General features: G+C 42.7%; 1 protein-coding gene across 5 annotated transcripts in view; it reads left to right on the forward strand.

Moving 5' to 3' along the window:
* Nucleotides 1–20,002, forward strand: part of FANCI (FA complementation group I) — a 98,420-nt gene that overhangs the window by 34,726 nt on the left and 43,692 nt on the right. For all 5 annotated transcript variants that reach the window (XM_075858177.1, XM_075858174.1, XM_075858175.1 and 2 more), the window contains 5 exons: nt 12–148; nt 2,365–2,536; nt 2,667–2,754; nt 2,866–2,996; nt 6,941–7,011. In XM_075858177.1, coding sequence (XP_075714292.1) covers nt 12–148; nt 2,365–2,536; nt 2,667–2,754; nt 2,866–2,996; nt 6,941–7,011 — 599 coding nt within the window. The remainder of the gene's footprint in view (nt 1–11; nt 149–2,364; nt 2,537–2,666; nt 2,755–2,865; nt 2,997–6,940; nt 7,012–20,002) is intronic.

Raw genomic sequence — 20,002 nt, forward strand, 5'->3', positions numbered from 1 at the left:
TCATTGTCCAGGTTTTTGATTTTTTGAAAAGTACTATAGTGAAAGGTTTTAAAGACACTCAGTTTCAGCAAGGCTCTAAATTTCTGCGTGATTTAGTACCACAGCCGCCCTGTGTATCATCAATGCTCCTTGAAATCGTGAAAAACAGGTATGGAAGTGAATGGAGGATGCTGTTTGCACTTATAAATGTACAATTCAGAATACTAGTGATAGTACAGGGGTTTAACAGCTAACTTTATTGCGGATTTGTGATATCAGCTGTTCAATTTCTGTCTCATCTGTGAGAATGGTCAATGGTAGAATTATCAGGTACAATCATAGAAAAAACCCCAATAATGACTGATACAAGAGTGGGTCACCTGTGCGATCTCCCTCATATAACATTGTGGCTTGTCTGCATCCTGTGTTTTAATCTGCCCTTGTATCAGTAAGTAAATTTGATTCCATTATATATAAACTAGTATAGAAAACCCGTTACACGGGTTTGCTAGCAAAAGGAATGCAGTGGTATGTTAATATATACATATACAAATGCTCCCCATAGCTGCCCCCACACAGTATAATGCCCCCACACAGTATAAGGCCCCCATATCAGCTCCTCCCACAGTATAATGCCCCCATATCAGCTCCTCCCACAGTATTATGCCCCCCATAGCTGCCCCCACAGTATAATGCCCCCCATAGCTGCCCCCACAGTATAATGCCACCCATAGCTGCCCCCACAGTATAATGCCCCCCATAGCTGCCCCTACACAGTATAATGTCCCCCATAGCTTCCCCCTCACAGTATAATGCCCCCCTCCCTCCCATACACCGTATAATGCCCCCCTCCCACCCATACACCGTATAATGCCCCCCTCCCTCCCATACACCGTATAATGCCCCCCCTCCCTCCCTTACACCGTATAATGCCCCCCCTCCCTCCCATACACCGTATATTGCCCCCCCTCCCTCCCTTACACCGTATAATGCCCCCCCTCCCTCCCTTACACCGTATAATGCCCCCCCTCCCTCCCATACACCGTATATTGCCCCCCTCCCTCCCTTACACCGTATATTGCCCCCCCTCCCTCCCTTACACCGTATAATGCCCCCCCTCCCTCCCTTACACCGTATAATGCCCCCCTCCCTCCCTTACACCGTATAATGCCCCCTCCTCCCTCCCTTACACCGTATAATGCCCCCCTCCCTCCCATACACAGTATAATGCCCCCCTCCCTCCCATACACAGTATAATGCCCCCTCCCTCCCATACACCGTATAATGCCCCCCCTCCCACCCATACACCGTATAATCCCCCCCTCCCTCCCATACACCGTATAATGCCCCCCCCCCTCCCTCCAATACACTCTATGTGAGCTTCGGACACCATGTCCTTCTCGATTATACAGTGCCCACCAAAAGTTCCGGAACACCCTCACAACTTTTGAATGGCTCGAGGTAGAGGGTTGAAATTTGGTGGGATTTAATGGGATCTTAAAATTTACCAGTTAACGCCAAAAAAAACACCCCCAAATCGATTGCGGCATTGTTTTCGTATGGAAAAGAGCTTTCAAATGAGCCCCCACACGACCCCCCGTGCCATTTAAGATTTTGCTGTCCCCACTGCCCCCAAGGGGGTGGGGGTGTTTTTTTTTTTTGCGTTAACTGGTAGATTTTATGACCCCATTAAATCCCACCAAATTTCAACCCTCTACATTTAAGCCGTTCAAAAGTTATGAGGGTGTTCCAGAACTTTTGGTGGGCACTGTATAATAGATTATTGTGTACAACGATAGATTTTGTATATGCTATTCTATATACTCAAATTCCTACCATGTAATGTAACTATAAATAAAGACGACATATTGTACGCCTTTTCTTTTTAAAGAAATGATAAATTATACACAGTCATGGTACTAATAAGGAACATTCAGATATACTCCGTCAGCCCTTTAGACAGAATTCTTATTAAAATTACTTGTAAGTCCTTCATTTATTTTATATCTCAAATTAATGTACGGTGAATCATATTTATCATAACATGTGGATAAAATGCATTGATTTGTTTATTTCTTGCTTTTGGGACACCCTGTGATGAGCTGTTATCGGCTGGCTAGAGTTAACGCTGCCAGAGAAATGAGGCATTACAGAATGCCCACTAAGGACAATGCATGGACTAGCTAGGTCCTCCAGAGCCTGACCCGCTCTTTGAAGTGGCTTTCCAATCTGAAAGGGTGCCCAAGCTGTGGTACTGGTCTAGCTGCCACGGAGTAGAAAGAATTAAAAAATGTGTTACTTTTTAATTCATGGATGAAATTTGTATTTATTTATGCATTTCTTGCAAAATATATACATTAATTAAAACAACGTTTTCTGTCTCAGTGTATTTGGTTGGGACCATGTCACCCAAGGGCTCGTGGAGCTTGGTTTTCTCTTAATGGATTCATACGGACCCAAAGTGGTACCAGGAGGAAAACTGTCGGAGGCAAGTGTAGGATCACCGAGTCAACAGGCCAGTCAGCTTGGATCCAAAATGTTACTAGAAACCTTCAAGGTAAAGTTTTTGTTGAATTTTTCTTCTCTTAACTGTGGCCACAATATTTTTTTTCTATTTACAGAATGATTTTTTTTGCAACTTATGGGGCAGATTTTTTATTTAAACTTGTTTTCTTCAATGTTTTTAGGTTCATGAGCCAATAAGAAGTGTAATCTTGGAGCAAGTTTTAAATCGTGTTATTACAAAGGCAACGTCTCCCACAAGCCACTTTATAGGTAATTTGTTGAGTTTTTAAAGATTGGTTATTGATGCACATAGATAATAGTAAATACTTCATGCTAGTCCGTCAATACAACAATAATTAGATCTTACAAAATGTTTTGCAGATCTTCTCTCGGAAATTGTATTAGCTACACCTCTTTTACTTCAGAATTCATCCTCTAAGCTTACTGAAACATTTGACCACCTCTTCCACTTACCATTCTCCACAGTTCAGGGTCTACTTAAAGCTTTACAGGTATATATATATATATATATATAAAACAAATTATTCATTTGTTGATTTCTCAGTTAAAGTAAAATGAACTTACTAGGGTCATTTAACGTCTTAACGCCGAAGGACGGATATATCCGTCCTCTGCAGCTGCTAGTTCGCGCAGGAGGACGGATATATCCGTCCTGTGATGGCGCGGGTACTGTCACTGTACCCACGCGATCAGCGGCAGGAGCACGGCTGTTATACTCAGCCTGGCTCCTGCTGCAACTGCCGGAATCGAAGCGCGCTCCGATTCCTGCAGTTTAACCCATCTAATGTGTTTGACAGAGGGAGGGAGCTCCCTCCGTCACCCCATCGGTGCCCCCGCAAAGAAATCGCGGGTCGCCGTTGGGTTTCCATGGCAGCGGGGGTCTAACAAAGACCCCCAGGTCTGCCTTCAGCATCTGCCTGTTAGGCGATGTCGGAGGCATCACCTAACAGGTTGCCTGTCAGTTTTACACTGACAGGCAATAATGCTTTGGTATACTAAGTATACCAAAGCATTATATATGCGATCAACAGATCGCATGGTGAAGTCCCCTGGTGGGACAAAAAAAAAAAAATGGCAATCAGTTAAATAAAGTTGGTGAAAAAAAATAATTACAGTGAAAATCAAATAAAACGACTTTTTTTGCCCAAAAAGTGGTTTTATTTAGTAAAAGTGTCAAAACAAATCACACATACACATATATGGTATCCCCGCGATCGTAACGACTTGAACAATAAAATGAACACATTAATTAAACCGCCGGATGAACGGCGTCCAAAAAAACCGCAAAAAACAACGGCAAAATTCTCTCTTTTCTCCCATTCCTATGTACCCCAAAATAGTACTAATGAAAACTACACATTGGCCCGCAAAAATCAAGCCCACGTACAGCCACATTGACGGAAAAATAGAAACGTTACGGCTCTTGGAATGCGGCGATGGAAAAACAAGTAATTTTTTTCTAAAAGGCTTTTTATTGTGCAAACGTAGGAAAAACATATAAAACCCTTACATATTTGGTATCCCCGTAATCGTGCCGACCCATAGAATAAAGTGAACATGTTATTTACGCTGCATAGTAAACGGCGTAAATTTATAACGTGAAAATCAATGCTGGAATAGCTGCTTATTTTCAATACTCTCCTAAAATAAAGTTAATAAAAGTTAATCAATATATTGTAAGCATCTAAAAATGGTACAATTACAAAATACAACTCGTCCCGCAAAAAGCAAGCCCTGATACGGCGATGTCGACGGAATAATAAGAAAGTTACGACTCTCGGAATGCGACCGTGAAAAAACAAAAAATAATCCTTGGTCATTAACGTGCAAAATGGCCCGGTCATTAAGGGGTTAAAGAGGCTCTGTCGCCACATTATAAGTGCCCTGTCTCCTACATAATGTGATCGGCGCTGTAATGTAGGTGACAGAAGTGCTTTTTATTTAGAAAAACGATCTATTTTCACAACGTTAGGAGCGATTTTAGCTTTATGCTAATGAGTTGCTTAATGCCCAAGTGGGCGTATTTTTACTTTCGACCAAGTGGGCGTTGTACAGAGGAGTGTATGACGCTGACCAATCAGCATCATGCACTCCTCTCCATTCATTTAGACAGCAGAATCGCGTTCTTACTAGAACATGATCTGCAGCCACATACACAGCGATTCTGCTTGATTAACATTAATCCAGTGTCCTGATAATGAATACACATGACCATCCAGCCTGGACGTCATGTGTACTCAGAATCCTGACACTTCTGAATCTTTTCTGTGAGATTTCCAGCAAGTGAAACGAAATCTCGTTTACCTCGTAATCTCGCGAGATTTCGTATCCGTTGCTGGAATCTCACAGAAAAGATTCAGAAGTGTCAGGATTCTGAATACACATGACGTCCAGGCTGGATGGTCATGTGTATTCATTATCAGGACACTGGATTAATGTTAATCAAGCAGAATCGCTGTGTATGTGGCTGCAGATCATGTTCTAGTAAGAACGCGATTCTACTGTCTAAATGAATGGAGAGGAGTGCATGATGCCGATTGGTCAGCGTCATACACTCCTCTATACAACGCCCACTTGGTCGAAAGTAAAAATACGCCCACTTGGGCATTAAGAAACTCATTAGTATAAACCAAAATCGCTCCTAACATTGTGAAAATAGATCATTTTTTTTAAATAAAAAGCACTTCTGTCACCTACATTATAGCGCCCATCTCCTTATATAGGAGATAGGGCACTTATAATGTGGTGACAGAGTCTCTTTAACATGCCAAGTCTGTTCTTTCAATCTGATGCATCAAACGCACGTTTCCAAGGTGTCCTGTACACTATAGGTCCTTACCGCCACAGGAAATAACAAAATAGCTTCATGTTATGGAGTTGTACACGAGAAGTTGGCAAAACGATGCCCCTTTCTCTGACATATTTTCCTTCTCTGCAGCTACTGGCTTAATCTTTGCCTCACAGACTTTCTGCTCTGCCTGCTTTCTGCGTGAAGATACAGTATTACAGTACTATGTAGCGAGGGCTGGCAGAGCAGACAGTATGTGAGCTAAAGATTCAGCGAATAGCTGCAGAGCACCGATGAGTGATGTCAGAGAGGGGGCTACATTTTGGCAACCTCTTGTACAGAGACTGCATTCTAGGGACCAGAGTGAAATACTTAATGGCCCTACTATGTCCATTTTGCAAATTAAAAAAAATGTGCCCGAAGTTCCACTTTAAAAGCCAAGTTTAAAATTTGATATCTGATGTGTGATATAGACATGACAGAAGATATTCAGTGGAGGTCTGCGGACTTGGACCACCATCAAACCCTAAAATTAAGTGGCTGCAGCCTCAACTGGCACTCACTTCAGAGCGCTGTGTCAGTGATTCTGAAAGAGGTTTCACTGCTCTACCTAGTGTCACAAACCCTTCTTTCTGGGATGGATCAGTGGAGAACAACGCACAGTTTCCTGCCAATGTTATCTACGTGACATGTCGGAAGCAAAATTTCAATGGATATTTCTTTAAGCCCTTATGGACCAGGTCATTGTTTAATTCAAGGATCAGGCACATGTTACATTTTTTCTTCTCCGTATTCCAGGCCGAACAATTTTATTATTTTTGCGTCAAAGCAGCTAAATGAGGCCTTGTATTTTGCGGGACATGTACTTTCTATTTTTACCACTTTAGAGTATGTATTCATTAGCGTTTATATTTTTTCACTTAATATTAGGGCTGCAAGCAAGAAAAACCTCACAATACCTAAACTGAAATATATTTAAAGTAAAGGTTGTTATGGGTATGGGGACACCAAATATGTGTATCTTATGTCATATGTATTATTTGAAAAAACTAAATATTTATTTATACAAAACTTTTTTTTATTATTTTTTTGTCCCATATAGGGAATTTAGCATTAAATTCTATTTTGTATTTACAATATATTCACATACTTCTGCATGGCAGTGCATAGAAATATGCACAAATGCCCATTAGGGCATACTACAAGTATATTCTAATACACAAGACAGCCCGGGGACCATTGTCAGGTACTGGGCTGTCTCCATGGTGATGCCAGCCACAGGCGGTTATGCTGCCAGTACTAACGATCACCATTACAAGGGGCTTCCTCCCTTTTACACTGCTGCGACAGATAGTGTTTGATCGCAGCCTAAACGGATTACCTGCGGGGATCATCATAGCGAAAATGTACGTCATGGTGCGGCAACTGACAGCCACCCCATACATACGTTTTTGTCATGTGTCGGGAACAGGTTAAGCACAGTGCAGCGAATACAGAATACATGTTTGCGGACGTAACATGTATAAAAGTGACATTCATTTTTTTTAATAACATATGGAAACTGAATGTGTAATTGACGTGCAACATCCAAGTAGTTGCATACAACAATATCTCTTAATGATTAAAGTTTCCTTCTTGTCTTTACAGCCACTATTAAAAATCAATGTATCTGTGAGGGATAATATCATCCTTGTTCTGAGGAAGGCAATGTTTTCAAGGTATGATATTTATGCAGTAGTCGAAGACTTCTTTAAAAAGGATGTCTGGAATTAGTATAACAAAAAAGGTTGGATTTCCCCACAGAAACAGCTGCACTCTTGTCCATGGGCTGTGCCTGATATTACAGCTAGGCCCCATTCAACTAAATGGACCTGAGCTGCAGTAGCAGACAGGCCCTAGACAAAAGTGCCACTTTTTCTGGGGGGAAAAAGCACGCCCTTTTTTTCTTATCCTGGGCAACTCAATTAATATTGTTGCTTGATAATCTGTACTTTGTATTTTTACTTAGTTTGATTGTTGTGTTTATACATTAAACCTATTACAAAGTGTACTTAAATGGACACTAACTTTTCAAACAACTATTGCTAATTTATACCTGATGTACAGTATATCAACTTTGTAATTTATTTACTGTTAAAATCTAGTTGCTTTATTCATGAAAATTCTGCGTGAAGTTACTGCCACTAGGTGTCTCCTTTCCTATAATCGTCTGTCCATCTCTTGTTGTCCAGCAAAATCCGTCCCTAATTGCAGAGCAGTGGAAGTGGATTGCAGGAATTTGGGATGTGTCTCTTCGCAGCCTACCCATAAAAGTCTATGGAGCAGGGGGGGGCAGGAGGAGGAAACAGAGAGAAACAGACATGCTACCCATTCAAGTCTATGGAGACGGGAGGAAAGAGCAGAGAGAGAGAGAGAGAGAGAGACGGACGTTGCTGTCCATAGAAGTCTATTGAGAGGGGAGGGGAAGCAGGAGAAGGGAGAAAGAAGATACGCAGGCTGCAGCTTATGATAGTGTTTTGGAGAGGGGAGGAGTAGGAGGGAGAAGAGAGAAAAACACACTGTGCACTAGGGATGCACAATGCATCGAAACTTCGTTACTGTTTCGATACCATGCACCCTAAAACAATTCAATACCGTTATTTAATGTATTTTGATACTAAGATGTGCGGGCGCACAGCTGAGTATAGTAATACATAAATCTTGTTAGATCAGGGCTGCGGCTGTATAATACAGCCATTACCCTGCTCCTGACTCCTGACAAGTGCACTAATGATTGTAGGCACTGAAGACAGAACATGGTGAGCGCACTGCAAAACTTCCCCATGTTTTGTCTTCTGTCCCTGCGCCGCCGCTCATTAGTGCAGCACTGACTGCGCGCACACTTATTGTCAGGAGTTACACAGCTGCAGCCCCGCTCTAACGGCAGAGATCAGAGAAACCTCTCATCTCTGCCGTTATTCCCCTGAATGCTGCGATCAAAGCTAACCGCAGCATTCAAGGGGTTAATGAGAAGGTGGGGATGCCCTTTGGATCTCGTCACAGGGAATCCCTGTGACGCAACGTGATCGAGGCAAATGATAGACTGGTTATCCACAGCACTCACTTGATCGGAAAATAGCTACTTAATTTCAGCTGGATGCAAATTCCAAGTCCAGCGATCCCTTCTGGACAATCAATTGCTGCAAAAAACAGCATCCGTATGGCAAAAGTAAAAAAGTGTTTATTGACACATCCCAATATCAATAGTGCTATGTTTTGACTCCGCAGGAGTCTTTATCAAGCATAAAATACATATGGCATAAAGTGGGTTATATATACATACCCCTGTATAAATCACGTCCAATCCAATGGAGCTACTGCAAAGAACACCCATATTGCACATGTGAATATAGTGACCATAAACAGGCATCAAATTAGTGTGTAGACATATTATAATACAAAACATATGTTACTTACATGCTGTAGGATGTCACTGCCCTGCTTCGTAAAGTCCATTCATTTCGGCGTTCGCGCCACTATAAACCGGAAGTGAGTGGCGGCCATCTTACTTACTGGCTTGTACTTTATCTCTATCACTGCGACTGCACTGCAGAGGAGGTAAACAAGCGGTAACTTAGCAACCCCCTTCTGTCAACCACCGGACTCAAAGGTATCGGTGCGGAAGACAGCTTAACGCAAGAAACCACAGGCCAGCTCATCGGCGCTCCCAGGAATAATCACCAGGATAACTACTTTAAATTTAGTAAGACCAGTAAGAAGGAATACTTGTATTAGACTCTCAATTTAAGTTAATCTAATGTTAGTGGATCTCAATTCATTCACAGTCTTAGTGTATATAACCTCCTGTAGCTTTTATTTAACCACTAGGTGGCAGTCCTCACCACAGGACAGAGCAAAATCCTGCTCTAATGTCAAAGTCTCAGAACCTCTAACATTTTTTTTTTAAAACTCGTTTTATTGAACTCCAAGCTTGCAGTACAAGAATAAAAGAAATAACTTTCCATTGGTACAATATATCTCAGAACATTGAATACAAAGTAGTTACATGGTATTCCAGACATGACATACATCACAAATTACAATTCAAACATTGCATCTTCCCTTATATGGGTAGGTGGTTATCATATAGGTCAAGTTAGCACCAATTATACATACATTAATAATAGAGGTACAAACGTTGAATTGTTTACCACATTAGTTCACTATATCTCCTTCCTCTCTCTCTTCTCCTCGACGATCAATGTAATAGAGAATGCATATTATTTCCCATACCCAAGGTCCCTGATGATGCGAGCCAACCATCCCAGATCTTCCCAAATTTATTAACACATTTCCTATTTCTGTACACCACTCTCTCAAATGGGACAACATTGTCAACCAAGGATTTCCATTGTGCAACCGTGGGAGGTCTATCCGCCATCCATCTCAGGGCTATGGCTTTACGAGCTAAGAATAGTGTTTCCCTAAGGAACACTCGGGTATGCAATTGCCAATCCTCCTCCCGCAACAAACCCAACAGGCACAGTTCCGGCGTCTTGGGTATAGGCACCGACACAATGTCCCTCAGAACCTCCAGCACCCCCTCCCAGAAGGAACTGATGCGTGAACATTCCCAAATGAGGTGTATAAAGTTTGCCCCTGAAGAGTGGCACCTATGGCATCCTGAGCTCGGCATCTGACCCATTCGATGCAGAAGTGTTGGTGTAAGGTAACATTGGTGTATTATGTATAGTTGGGTCAGCCTATTATTAACAGAAGGAGATACCAACATATGAGACTCCATGGCTTCTGACCAGTCTTCCTCGGACAAGCCGGGGATAACTGCTTTCCACGCCGATTGCACCGGAAGCTTGTGCGACTCAGTTCGTACATTCAGGAGATGAGTGTACAGTGCAGAAATAATGCCCTTGGGTCCCTGTGTCTTTAGAACTCCAATCAATGGGAACTTCGAAAGAGACGGGGACTGCGAGTTAAATTGAGCGTTCAACGCATGTCGTAGTTGCAAATATCTGAAGAACTGGGTGCGATGTAAACCATATTCTTCCATCATCTGAGTAAACGATAGCAACACATTGTCCCTATAAACGTCCCCCAGACACAGCACCCCATTCACCTTCCAATACTCTGAACCCTCCATCATTTGTAAATGTGTGAACATGGGATTTCCCCACATCGGTGTCTCCTCCTCCAAGGCCCTAAAGCCATATATCAACTTAGCTGCTTTCCATACCTGATGAGCTAATCTATGGAGTAGGAGTAGTCTCCCTCTAAACAAATTGGGATTCTCCAACACCGGCCACATGACTGATGTCCCCAGCACCTGTCCCAAAGCATAATCAGGAAAGGATTCTGTGCCTTGTCCTATCCATTCTTTCAAATAACATAGTTGACCACTCAAAAAATAAATGTAGAAGTCAGGCAGTGCCATTCCTCCCCTATCCCGTGGGCGTTGTAGTTTGGCCAATGCAAGCTTCCTTCGAGATTTCCCCCAGACAAAGCTAGCCGTCAATGAGTGTAGTTTATTAAAAAAATATCTCGGAATGGGACCATTTGCATGTTCCAGTAAATATAATCCCTTAGGTAAAAGAATCATCTTCACCAAGTTTATCCGACCTGCCACAGACAGCGGCAGCGTTTTCCATGTCTTAAATTTCTTGATAAATAGGGCCTCTAGGGGATATATGTTTTTATCATGAGACTCTGCAGGGAGCTTTGTAATGTATATACCTAAATATTTAAAATGAGTGACCACGGGCAGATTATAGTATATCTCCGGCCATTCTACCTCCCAAAGCGGCATCAAGGCTGATTTAGCCCAGTTTATTAGCAGTCCAGAATATCGGCCAAACCGATTCACAATATCAATTGCCCTTGGGAGAGTATGATGTACCTCGGACATGTAAAGGATCAGGTCATCCGCATATAGACCCACTCTACTTTCTCTGTCTCCAATTTTTACTCCCTGAAATATATGATCCTGTCGTATATGGATGGCCAGAGGTTCTATGGCTAGTGCAAAGAGAAGAGGGGATAATGGACATCCCTGCCTGGTGCCCCTGCTCAATTCAAAAAAGGAAGTACCTCTCCCATTAATCAATAAATTGGCTTTGGGATGTTTATATAGAATAGATATCCATTTGGAGAATCCCGACCCTATCCCAAATTTAGATAATACCGCTTGCAGATATTTCCACTCCACTGAATCAAGTGAGGCCATCGCCCATTGTTTGTTTAGCTTCCCTCCTACCTGTGAAACCGCATGAGCCCTCCGAATATTCCCCGAAGTAGACCTCCCGGGAATAAAACCAGATTGATCCTCATGTATGAGTGAGGTGATAATATGATTAAGTCTGTTTGCCAGAATTTTAGTTAGGATCTTATAATCTAAATTGAACAGGGAGATAGGTCTATATGATCCACACTCCACGGGGTCTTTGTCAGGTTTCAGTAGAATGATAATGGTAGCTTCATATAAAGAAGTGGGCAAAACTCCCTTTTCAAAGGCTGCTGCATACATCTGAAGCAGCTCAGGGCCAATAATCTCTAAATATCGGGAGTATACTTCCAACGGGATTCCATCAGGCCCAGGCGAATTCCAATTCCTGCACGGCCGTCTGCAATTCTTCCAGAGTAATATCCTCATCTAAGCGGTCTCTATGCTCCTCAGCTAACTGCGGGAATGTAATCCCCTCCAAATATTCCAACAAGGAATCTTCCGAATAATCACATTGGGATGTATATAAATCAGTATAAAATCTGCAGAACCTATCCCCTATTTGGTCAGCATCATTAAGAGATCGTCTCTCCTCGTCCATGATCTCCAGAATGGCCGGAGATGATTGGTTGGAGTGTACTATTTGTGATAATAATCTCCCAGACTGATTACCTAGTTCAAAGGCGTTTTGTTTAAGAAAAAACATCCCTGAGATGTATCTGATACAATCTGCCCGCCTGCTGCCATTGCAGTCTATTGTCCTCAGTCGGCTCCTCCATATATGCCTGCTCCAAGTCCCTGCACGTCCCTGCCAGTCTATCTTCCTCTACCCTTGATGTGTTTTTGATAAATGAGATAGTGGACCGCAGGCAACCCCTCAAATATGCTTTAAACGTGTCCCACCTTAGGGAAATATCAGTCTCTTCTTCGTGGATTTCAAAGAATTGGTTTAACTGATCAGGAATACGATCATTAGTCCCTATCAGAGAGAGCCAAAATGGGTGAACCCTCCAGTTTAATTTGCTACCTTGTCTATCGTATAAACGAAATGTCGCCTGCAAGGGCGCATGGTCCGAAGCACTGGGAGGGGCGTATTCAATATCAGTTACCCTAGGACCCAAGGAGGCCGATCCAAACATATAATCTATTCTAGATAACGCCCCCCTAGCAGGAGTAAAACATGAGAACTCAAGAGCTTTGGGATCTCTCAGTCTCCACAACTCCACCCATCCCATCTCATCTATCAGTCGCTGCAAGTTTGAAGGTGAGTGCAACTCCCCAGCCTCGTTCTGAGCTACGAAATTTGTCAATATACGGGTTCAATAGAAGGTTAAAATCTCCCATACATACAACTTTGGCTTCAGGGTAATTAGCTACAAAAGTAACCGCTGTCTGCAGTATTGACAGGTTAGCTGGAGGTGGCGCATATATCCCAATGACAACAAATGGCTCACAATTAATGTATGCATGTACAAATATATATCTACCCTCTGTATCCTTCACCGTCTTGGTGGCATTCCACCGCACTGATCTATGAACCAGTATAGAAACCCCTCGAGAATATGACGTGTGCCACGAATGCTCTGCCCATTGGACCCAAGGTTTTTTAAGACGGTGAATTGGATCTGCCGTGAGATGGGTCTCCTGGAGGCATAAAATGTGCGGTCCGAATTCCCTCACGTGTGCAAACACAGTAATTCTTTTGCGAGGGGTGCCCATGCCTCTAATATTCCATGACATTACTTTCAGATCAGCCATGCAAGCAATCCCTTACATGTTTGCAGAGGGTTCCCCCCCTTATCCCCTGTATATAAAACAAGTTATATACCAATATCGTAAATTTCGCATATTGCATAGATTGTGTAGCAAGCTGTGTAACTGTTATCCAACAAAACAAAACTTCCCCCTGTGGGGACTTCCATGAGAGTACACCCCTCCCATGGGCAAACTTATCAGTAACCTGTAAAGGTATAAGTATAACTGTTATACCATGGCTAATGGTTACGGGGTGTCTGTGCATACAATTAAAGATGGTACTGTTAACCTACACAGAGATAAAACAACTGTAGCAACCCACATTTCCCCGCTATTTCCCATCAGACCTCTTCACATTCTCAACAAGAAATACCGGACCGTCCAGAAAAATAACGGATGTGTCGACTTCCCTGCAACATGGCTTCGGGTATTCAAAATGGAGTATCCAGTTCCAGCTTCCCAATCTGCCAGTCCTTTCACCAAGAGGGAAAGTCGCGTTGCGTGTCTGGACATCCGGCATCTTTATCAACACAGCGAGTCCCGCATGGCCCAGCTCAAGCCCTCCGGTCACCTGGTCTCAAGGATAGCCATTCCTCAGCTTCCCTCGGATCTCCAAAAAAAATAGCTTTCCCTCCATCAGTGATACGTAAACGAGCCGGATAGGCCATTGAATAGGATATATTCAGATCCCGCATCTTTCTCTTCACAGCAATAAATGTAGTACGCTTCTTTTGTAGTTCCGCTGAGAAATCTGGAAACAGGAGCACTCGGGAATTCTCATGCTGAATATTAGGGTGTTGACGAGCTATCTGTAAAATCTGATCCCGATCTTTCCAATTAAGTAAGCGTGCCAGTAAGGGCCTTGGCGGCATGTCTGGCAGAGGAGGTCGTGCTGGAACTCTGTGTGCGCGTTCCACCGCGAATGCTGCTGAAAAATGCGCCTCAGGAAAGGTGGCACGGAACCACTGCGTGAACGGTTTTCCAGGTCATCACATTTCTGCTGCCATATCTCCACTTTGGCCTCCATTGCTGACAATCTCGCGGGAATTCGTAAATTAGCATCTTCAATGGCGGAGATTCGATGTTCCGTGTCCTTTACCCTTTCCCTTAGCTTCTGCACATCATGGCGTACCAGGCCCAGATCCACCCTCACCTCCTCTATCTTCCCCGTCAGCGATGTAGTGGACACAGTGATAGCCTGCAGCAGTTGTTCGTATACCTGCTGCAGGGTCAGCTCTGGCTCAGACTCCGTCTCCTCCTGCTGAGTTGTGCTGGTGCTCTGACCTCGTGGTGGCCTGGAGCGCTGTGCCGGAGATTCTGCAGCGCCATTTTGAGCGCTGTCCCGGGCAAAGTTCTTCAATTTCTCCGCCGCCGACGTGCCTTTTGTGGGACCCATCGGTGCCATGACTCAGTGCCACTCCAGGAGGCTATAAAGAGGTCTGTCTGTCTCCGGATATTATGCAGGATTACAAATATTGCGGGTTACCGGACGGAGCTCTCACTCAACACGTCCTCTCATGTTGCCTGCTGGCCACGCCCCCCAACCTCTAACATTTTTAATCGCAATGTTGATATAGTGCCACTTTATTATTATTCAACCCAACATAACAATGGAAAATGTTTTTTAGAGGATATACAATGAACTATTTGAATGTTTATAAAATCGTCAGAGTTACCCACTAATGTGGAAAATACACATCAGTGACACAATATAATAACTCATGTGTAATTTATTCAATTCTCATTGACACACTATCACTAAATAGAATGGTATACAGAGTATAGTATTAGTAAGTGTATATATGTGTCTTGAATAGTAGAATCAGAAACGAAGCGGCATCCCCCAGCATGTATGAAATGTCTACAAAAAATACACAAAAGCAGTAGTAAGTGAAAATTAAATACCCATTAAAAAAAGAAAACAAAAACGATAAGAATAGAATCTAGATATGAGTACCTATGGCATACTCCAAATTCAGCCCCCTAGGTTGTAAACTATCTAATTGAAATATCCACTTCAATTCTTTTTTCTTTAGGAGCACCTGTCTGTCTCCTCCTCTGCGTAGAACTGGTACATGGTCAATCACCCTAAATCTCAACTGACTGACCGAATATTTGAATTCTATAAAGTGCTTAGCCACTGGTAGATGTATTAATTTTCTCCGTATCGTGCTTTTGTCCTTGTTGATACGATTCCTAACCATGTTAGTGGTTTCTCCTATATATATATATATATATATATATATATATATATATATATATATATATATATATATATATATATTAGGGATGCATCGAAACTTCGATACTGTTTCGATACTGTGCATCCCCAAACGGTTTGATGCCGCTATTTCCTGTATTTCGATACTTAGCTGCGCAGCCGCACAGCTGAGTATAGTAATACATGAATGTATGAGAGCGGGGCTGCGGCTGTGTGATACAGTCATTGCCGCGCTCCTGAGTCCTGATAACAAGTGCGCGCCATCAGGATGATGTGATGCGGCTAGCGCTGCACTAATGAGCGGCGGCACTGAAGACAGGACATGGCGGGCGCTCTACAAAACACCCCCATGTTCTGTCTTCAGTGCCTGAACCGCCGCTCATTAGTGCAGCGCCGGCCGCATCACCTCATGCTGACCGCGCACGCACTTTCTGTCAGGAGCGGGACAATGGCTGTATTACACAGCCGCAGCCCCGCTCTATAACGGCGTAGATCAGAGAAACCTCTCCTCTCCGCCGCTATTCCCCTGAATGCTGCGATCAAAGCTGACTGCAGCATTCAGGAGAAAATGAAAAGGGGGGATGCCCGTGGATCGCGTCACAGGAATCCCCATATATGGGCAGACAGCCCAGCGTCTATTGACGGACCCCAGGTCTGTCTTACGATATTTCCTGTTGTTAGGGCATACTTGGGTATGTCCTAACAACAGCCTGTGTATTATCCGTCCACAGGCTAATGTACTGGCATATATCTGATATATGTCACTACATTAAAGTTTAAAAATAAAGTAAAAACAAAGTATTGTTAAATTTAAAAAAAATACACATTCACCTTTTTTACATTAAACATTAAAATAAGTCTGAATACATAAAACATACACATATTCGGTATTGGCGCGGCCGTAATAACCTGCACAACTATTTTTTTCATCATTTATGATGTGTACGCTGTAAAAAAATAAAATAAACACTGATTTATTTCACTTATTAATGTGAGGCGCGAGGTGCGATGAATTTAACCTCCATGTTCCTCACATTAATAGTAATTAACCCCATCATGTACCTCGCACATTAACCCATTATGACTGAGAAACATGATGGGGTTAATAACTATTAATGTGAGGCACATTCAAAATTCATCACACGTCGCGCCTCACATCAGAAAACGGAAGAACTTTTTTTTTTATTACTGTTGGCAAAGTATCGAAATTGGTATCGAAATCGCAATACTAAACTAAGTATCAGTATCGAAGTCCAAATTCTGGTATCGTGACATCCCTTTTATGTATGTATATATATATATTACCACATGGACAGGTGATCATATACACTACAAAGCTGATGGCACAGAAAAACCTTGACTGTATATTGAATTTCTTGCCTGTAAAAGGATGAGAAAGCGAGGAACCCTAGACATGGAAAATTGCCCTTTTTGGGGGTATTTAAATACGTTTGTATTGGACCCTTTGTCACTCCAATATCTGAGCGTACAAGAGAGTCACTCAAGTGTCTACTGCGACGGTAGGACATAATTGGTGGCTGATCCAAAGATCACAGACTCGCGTTTTTCGCGGCATTTTTTACGGCCGTTTTTTTAGCTGTTTTTCAATGGAGACAATGAAAAACGGCTCCAAAAACGTCCCAAGAAGTGTCCGGCACTTCTTTTGACGAGCCGTTATTTTACGCGCCGTATTTTGGCAGCGACGCATAAAAAATAAAGGCTCGTGGGAACAGAACATCGTAATTCCCCTTGAAAGCAATGGGCAGATGTTTGTAGGCGTATTAGGAGTGTTTTTTCAGGTGTAATTCGAGGCGTTAAACGCCCAAATTACGTCTGAAACCACTGCGTGTGAACATACCCTCATATGTCACCCCAGTGCTGGATTCTTAGCTACTCTGCTCATGACAGCTGTCTAATATCCTCCATGCTGCAGCAGCTTCTATATATATATGTGATAGATAGAGATAGGAGAGTAGGATTCTCCTCTTCTATGTGTGCAGTGTATAGAAGACATGATAGCAGTTAGGCTCCGCCCACTAGCTCAGAGACAACTGAGAATCAGAGATTATATAATGTGAGTCATTTAATGGCCAGAAATCGTGTTATTCCTCATGTACACACATATAAGAGCTTATTCTGAATAGTCACCTGAAAAGTTAGGTACGCTTAAAAATATGGTTACCTTTTAAAACGATAACTTCATCCCTTAAAGTTTCTTAAATGATAACATGATTTGCAAATAATTCTTTTTTTTACTGCTGCAACAGATCTGCAGGGCTGTAGTAGATTGTAGGTGTGCAGTGATGGCAAAGACCTCCTTGTAGTTTGCTGACTGATCGTGCTAACACTTTCCCTCGTATTAGTTCTTTTGTAGAAGTATAAGCAAATGCAGTGTTTCCCAAATGCAGTGTTTCTGGAGAGAATTAAATTATTTTATTTTTAATTTGTTCTGATATCTGATGAGGCAATAATATAAAGCGGATTCTAAATCAAGGGACAAAAATGGTGCAGGACTGGGCCATAAAACATATCAGGAAAGGCTGCTGATTGCTTCGAGTCCAGCTTTTCTACCCCCTGGCGATAATAGCTGTTACTGCCAGGTTAGCCACAGCTGAACACACATTGCTCCTGCAGCGACTGTCCATGTAATGCATAGACACGATGAATGCGTCAAGAGCAGGAGATGCTCTTACACATACCCTGCTCGGGAATCCCTTCTATGACGTCCATATGCCCAAATAGGACATATGGACTGGGTTTCATGTCATAAGACAACTCCTTTTAAAGAATCAGTGCCTTTTGTGAGATCATATTAAACAAGAGAGTCTATTCACACATTGCAGGTGAGGTGCGGTACGTAGTGAATCGAAAATCGCATCCGAAATGCGGTTTTACAGCGTTTTGATGCGGTTCTCGATACGGTTGCAGTTCAAAAAAATACAACCACATTTAAAAACACACCAAATTGCAGTAAAAAATCATGAGGTTGGAGCGTGGCACCAGACAGGGTTGCCCGATCTCACCACTATTATTTACCCTTGTAATAGAGCCACTGGCCATTCTACTCAGAAAAGATAAGATCTACAAAAGGGTGCCACACGGTCATGGAGAAGACTGTCTGGCCCCATACGCTGATGACATGATGTTATTCATGTCCGATCCGGATACGTCACTAGATAGAGCTATGACAATTATCAACCAGTTCGGATTGTATTCAGGACTAAACATTAATTGGGACAAATCATGTCTGACGTACTTCTCCCCACATAGAAATTTTAGGGTGGCCTCAATGGTGTCGGGCCTCTAGGTTTAATTACCTGGGAATTAATATCACTAGGTCAGGGTTGGATATGATAGGAGCAAATGTCGAGCCTTTGCTCCCTTTTTTTTAGAGATAAATATAAGATCTGGTCAGCTCTGCCTCTATCTGTAGCAGGCCGTTTCAACCTCAGAAAAATGGTGGTCCAACCCAAATGTCTATATATTCTGCAACATGTATTCTCACCTGTGCCTACGCCCTTCTTTAACGCCATGGATTCTCAGATTATTACGTTTATATGGGGCTCTTCTAGATCCAAATTGCAATTAGCTAAACTGCAAAGGCCTAAAGATCTAGTGAGCATGGCCCTCTCTGATCTTTATTTGTACTATTTAGTGGGACAAATTTGTGGGTGTCCTATGATGGACCGCAAGGCCCAGAGAGATATCTAGCGGAGTACCTGGGATTATCCAAGTTGTGGTCTATCCTAGACCCTACATATCTTCTTATGAGACAATCCCTCTCGATGCACAAAGTAGCTCATAAAATTTGGCAAGAGGCATTGAAAATTTCTTTCCAGGAACAGATAATAGCAGAAACACCCCTTTGGCACAATGAAGCGCTTGCTCACTTGAGACAATCTCAAAATGCAAACTTCTTGTCATAATTCATTATTAATATCATAGGAGATCTATATGAAGACAATGTTCTTTTATCTTTTACCCACATACAGGAAGGTTTTCAGGTCCTGAGACAGGATTTCTATAAATATCTCCAATTTTGTCACTCATTACAAGCACATTTTGATGGTAGAGATGTATCCGTATCCTGTTAGGGTATGTTCACACGGCAGCGTCCGTAACGGCCGAAATTACGGGGCTGTTTCAAGGAGAAAACAGCCCGTCATTTCAGCCGTAACGGCATGTGCAGGCGCTTGAACGCCGCGTCCATTACGGACGTAAACTGGAGCTGGTTTTCCATGGAGTCCATGGAAAACGGCTCCATTTACGTCTGAAGAAGTGACATGACACTTCTTTGGCGCGGGCGTCTATTTACGCGCCGTCTTTTGACAGCGACGCGTAAATATACGCCTCGTGTGGACAGACAAACGTCAGCCCATTGCTTTCAGTGGGCAGATGTTTGTCAACGCTTTCAAGACGTAATTTCGGACGTAATTCGGGGGTTAAAACGCCCGAATTACGTCCGTAAATAGGCCGTGTGAACATACCCTTAAGCTTTAATAGGCATTATTAGATCACA

The sequence above is a fragment of the Rhinoderma darwinii genome, chromosome 3 (assembly GCF_050947455.1).
Source record: "Rhinoderma darwinii isolate aRhiDar2 chromosome 3, aRhiDar2.hap1, whole genome shotgun sequence".
Lineage (NCBI taxonomy): Eukaryota > Metazoa > Chordata > Amphibia > Anura > Rhinodermatidae > Rhinoderma > Rhinoderma darwinii.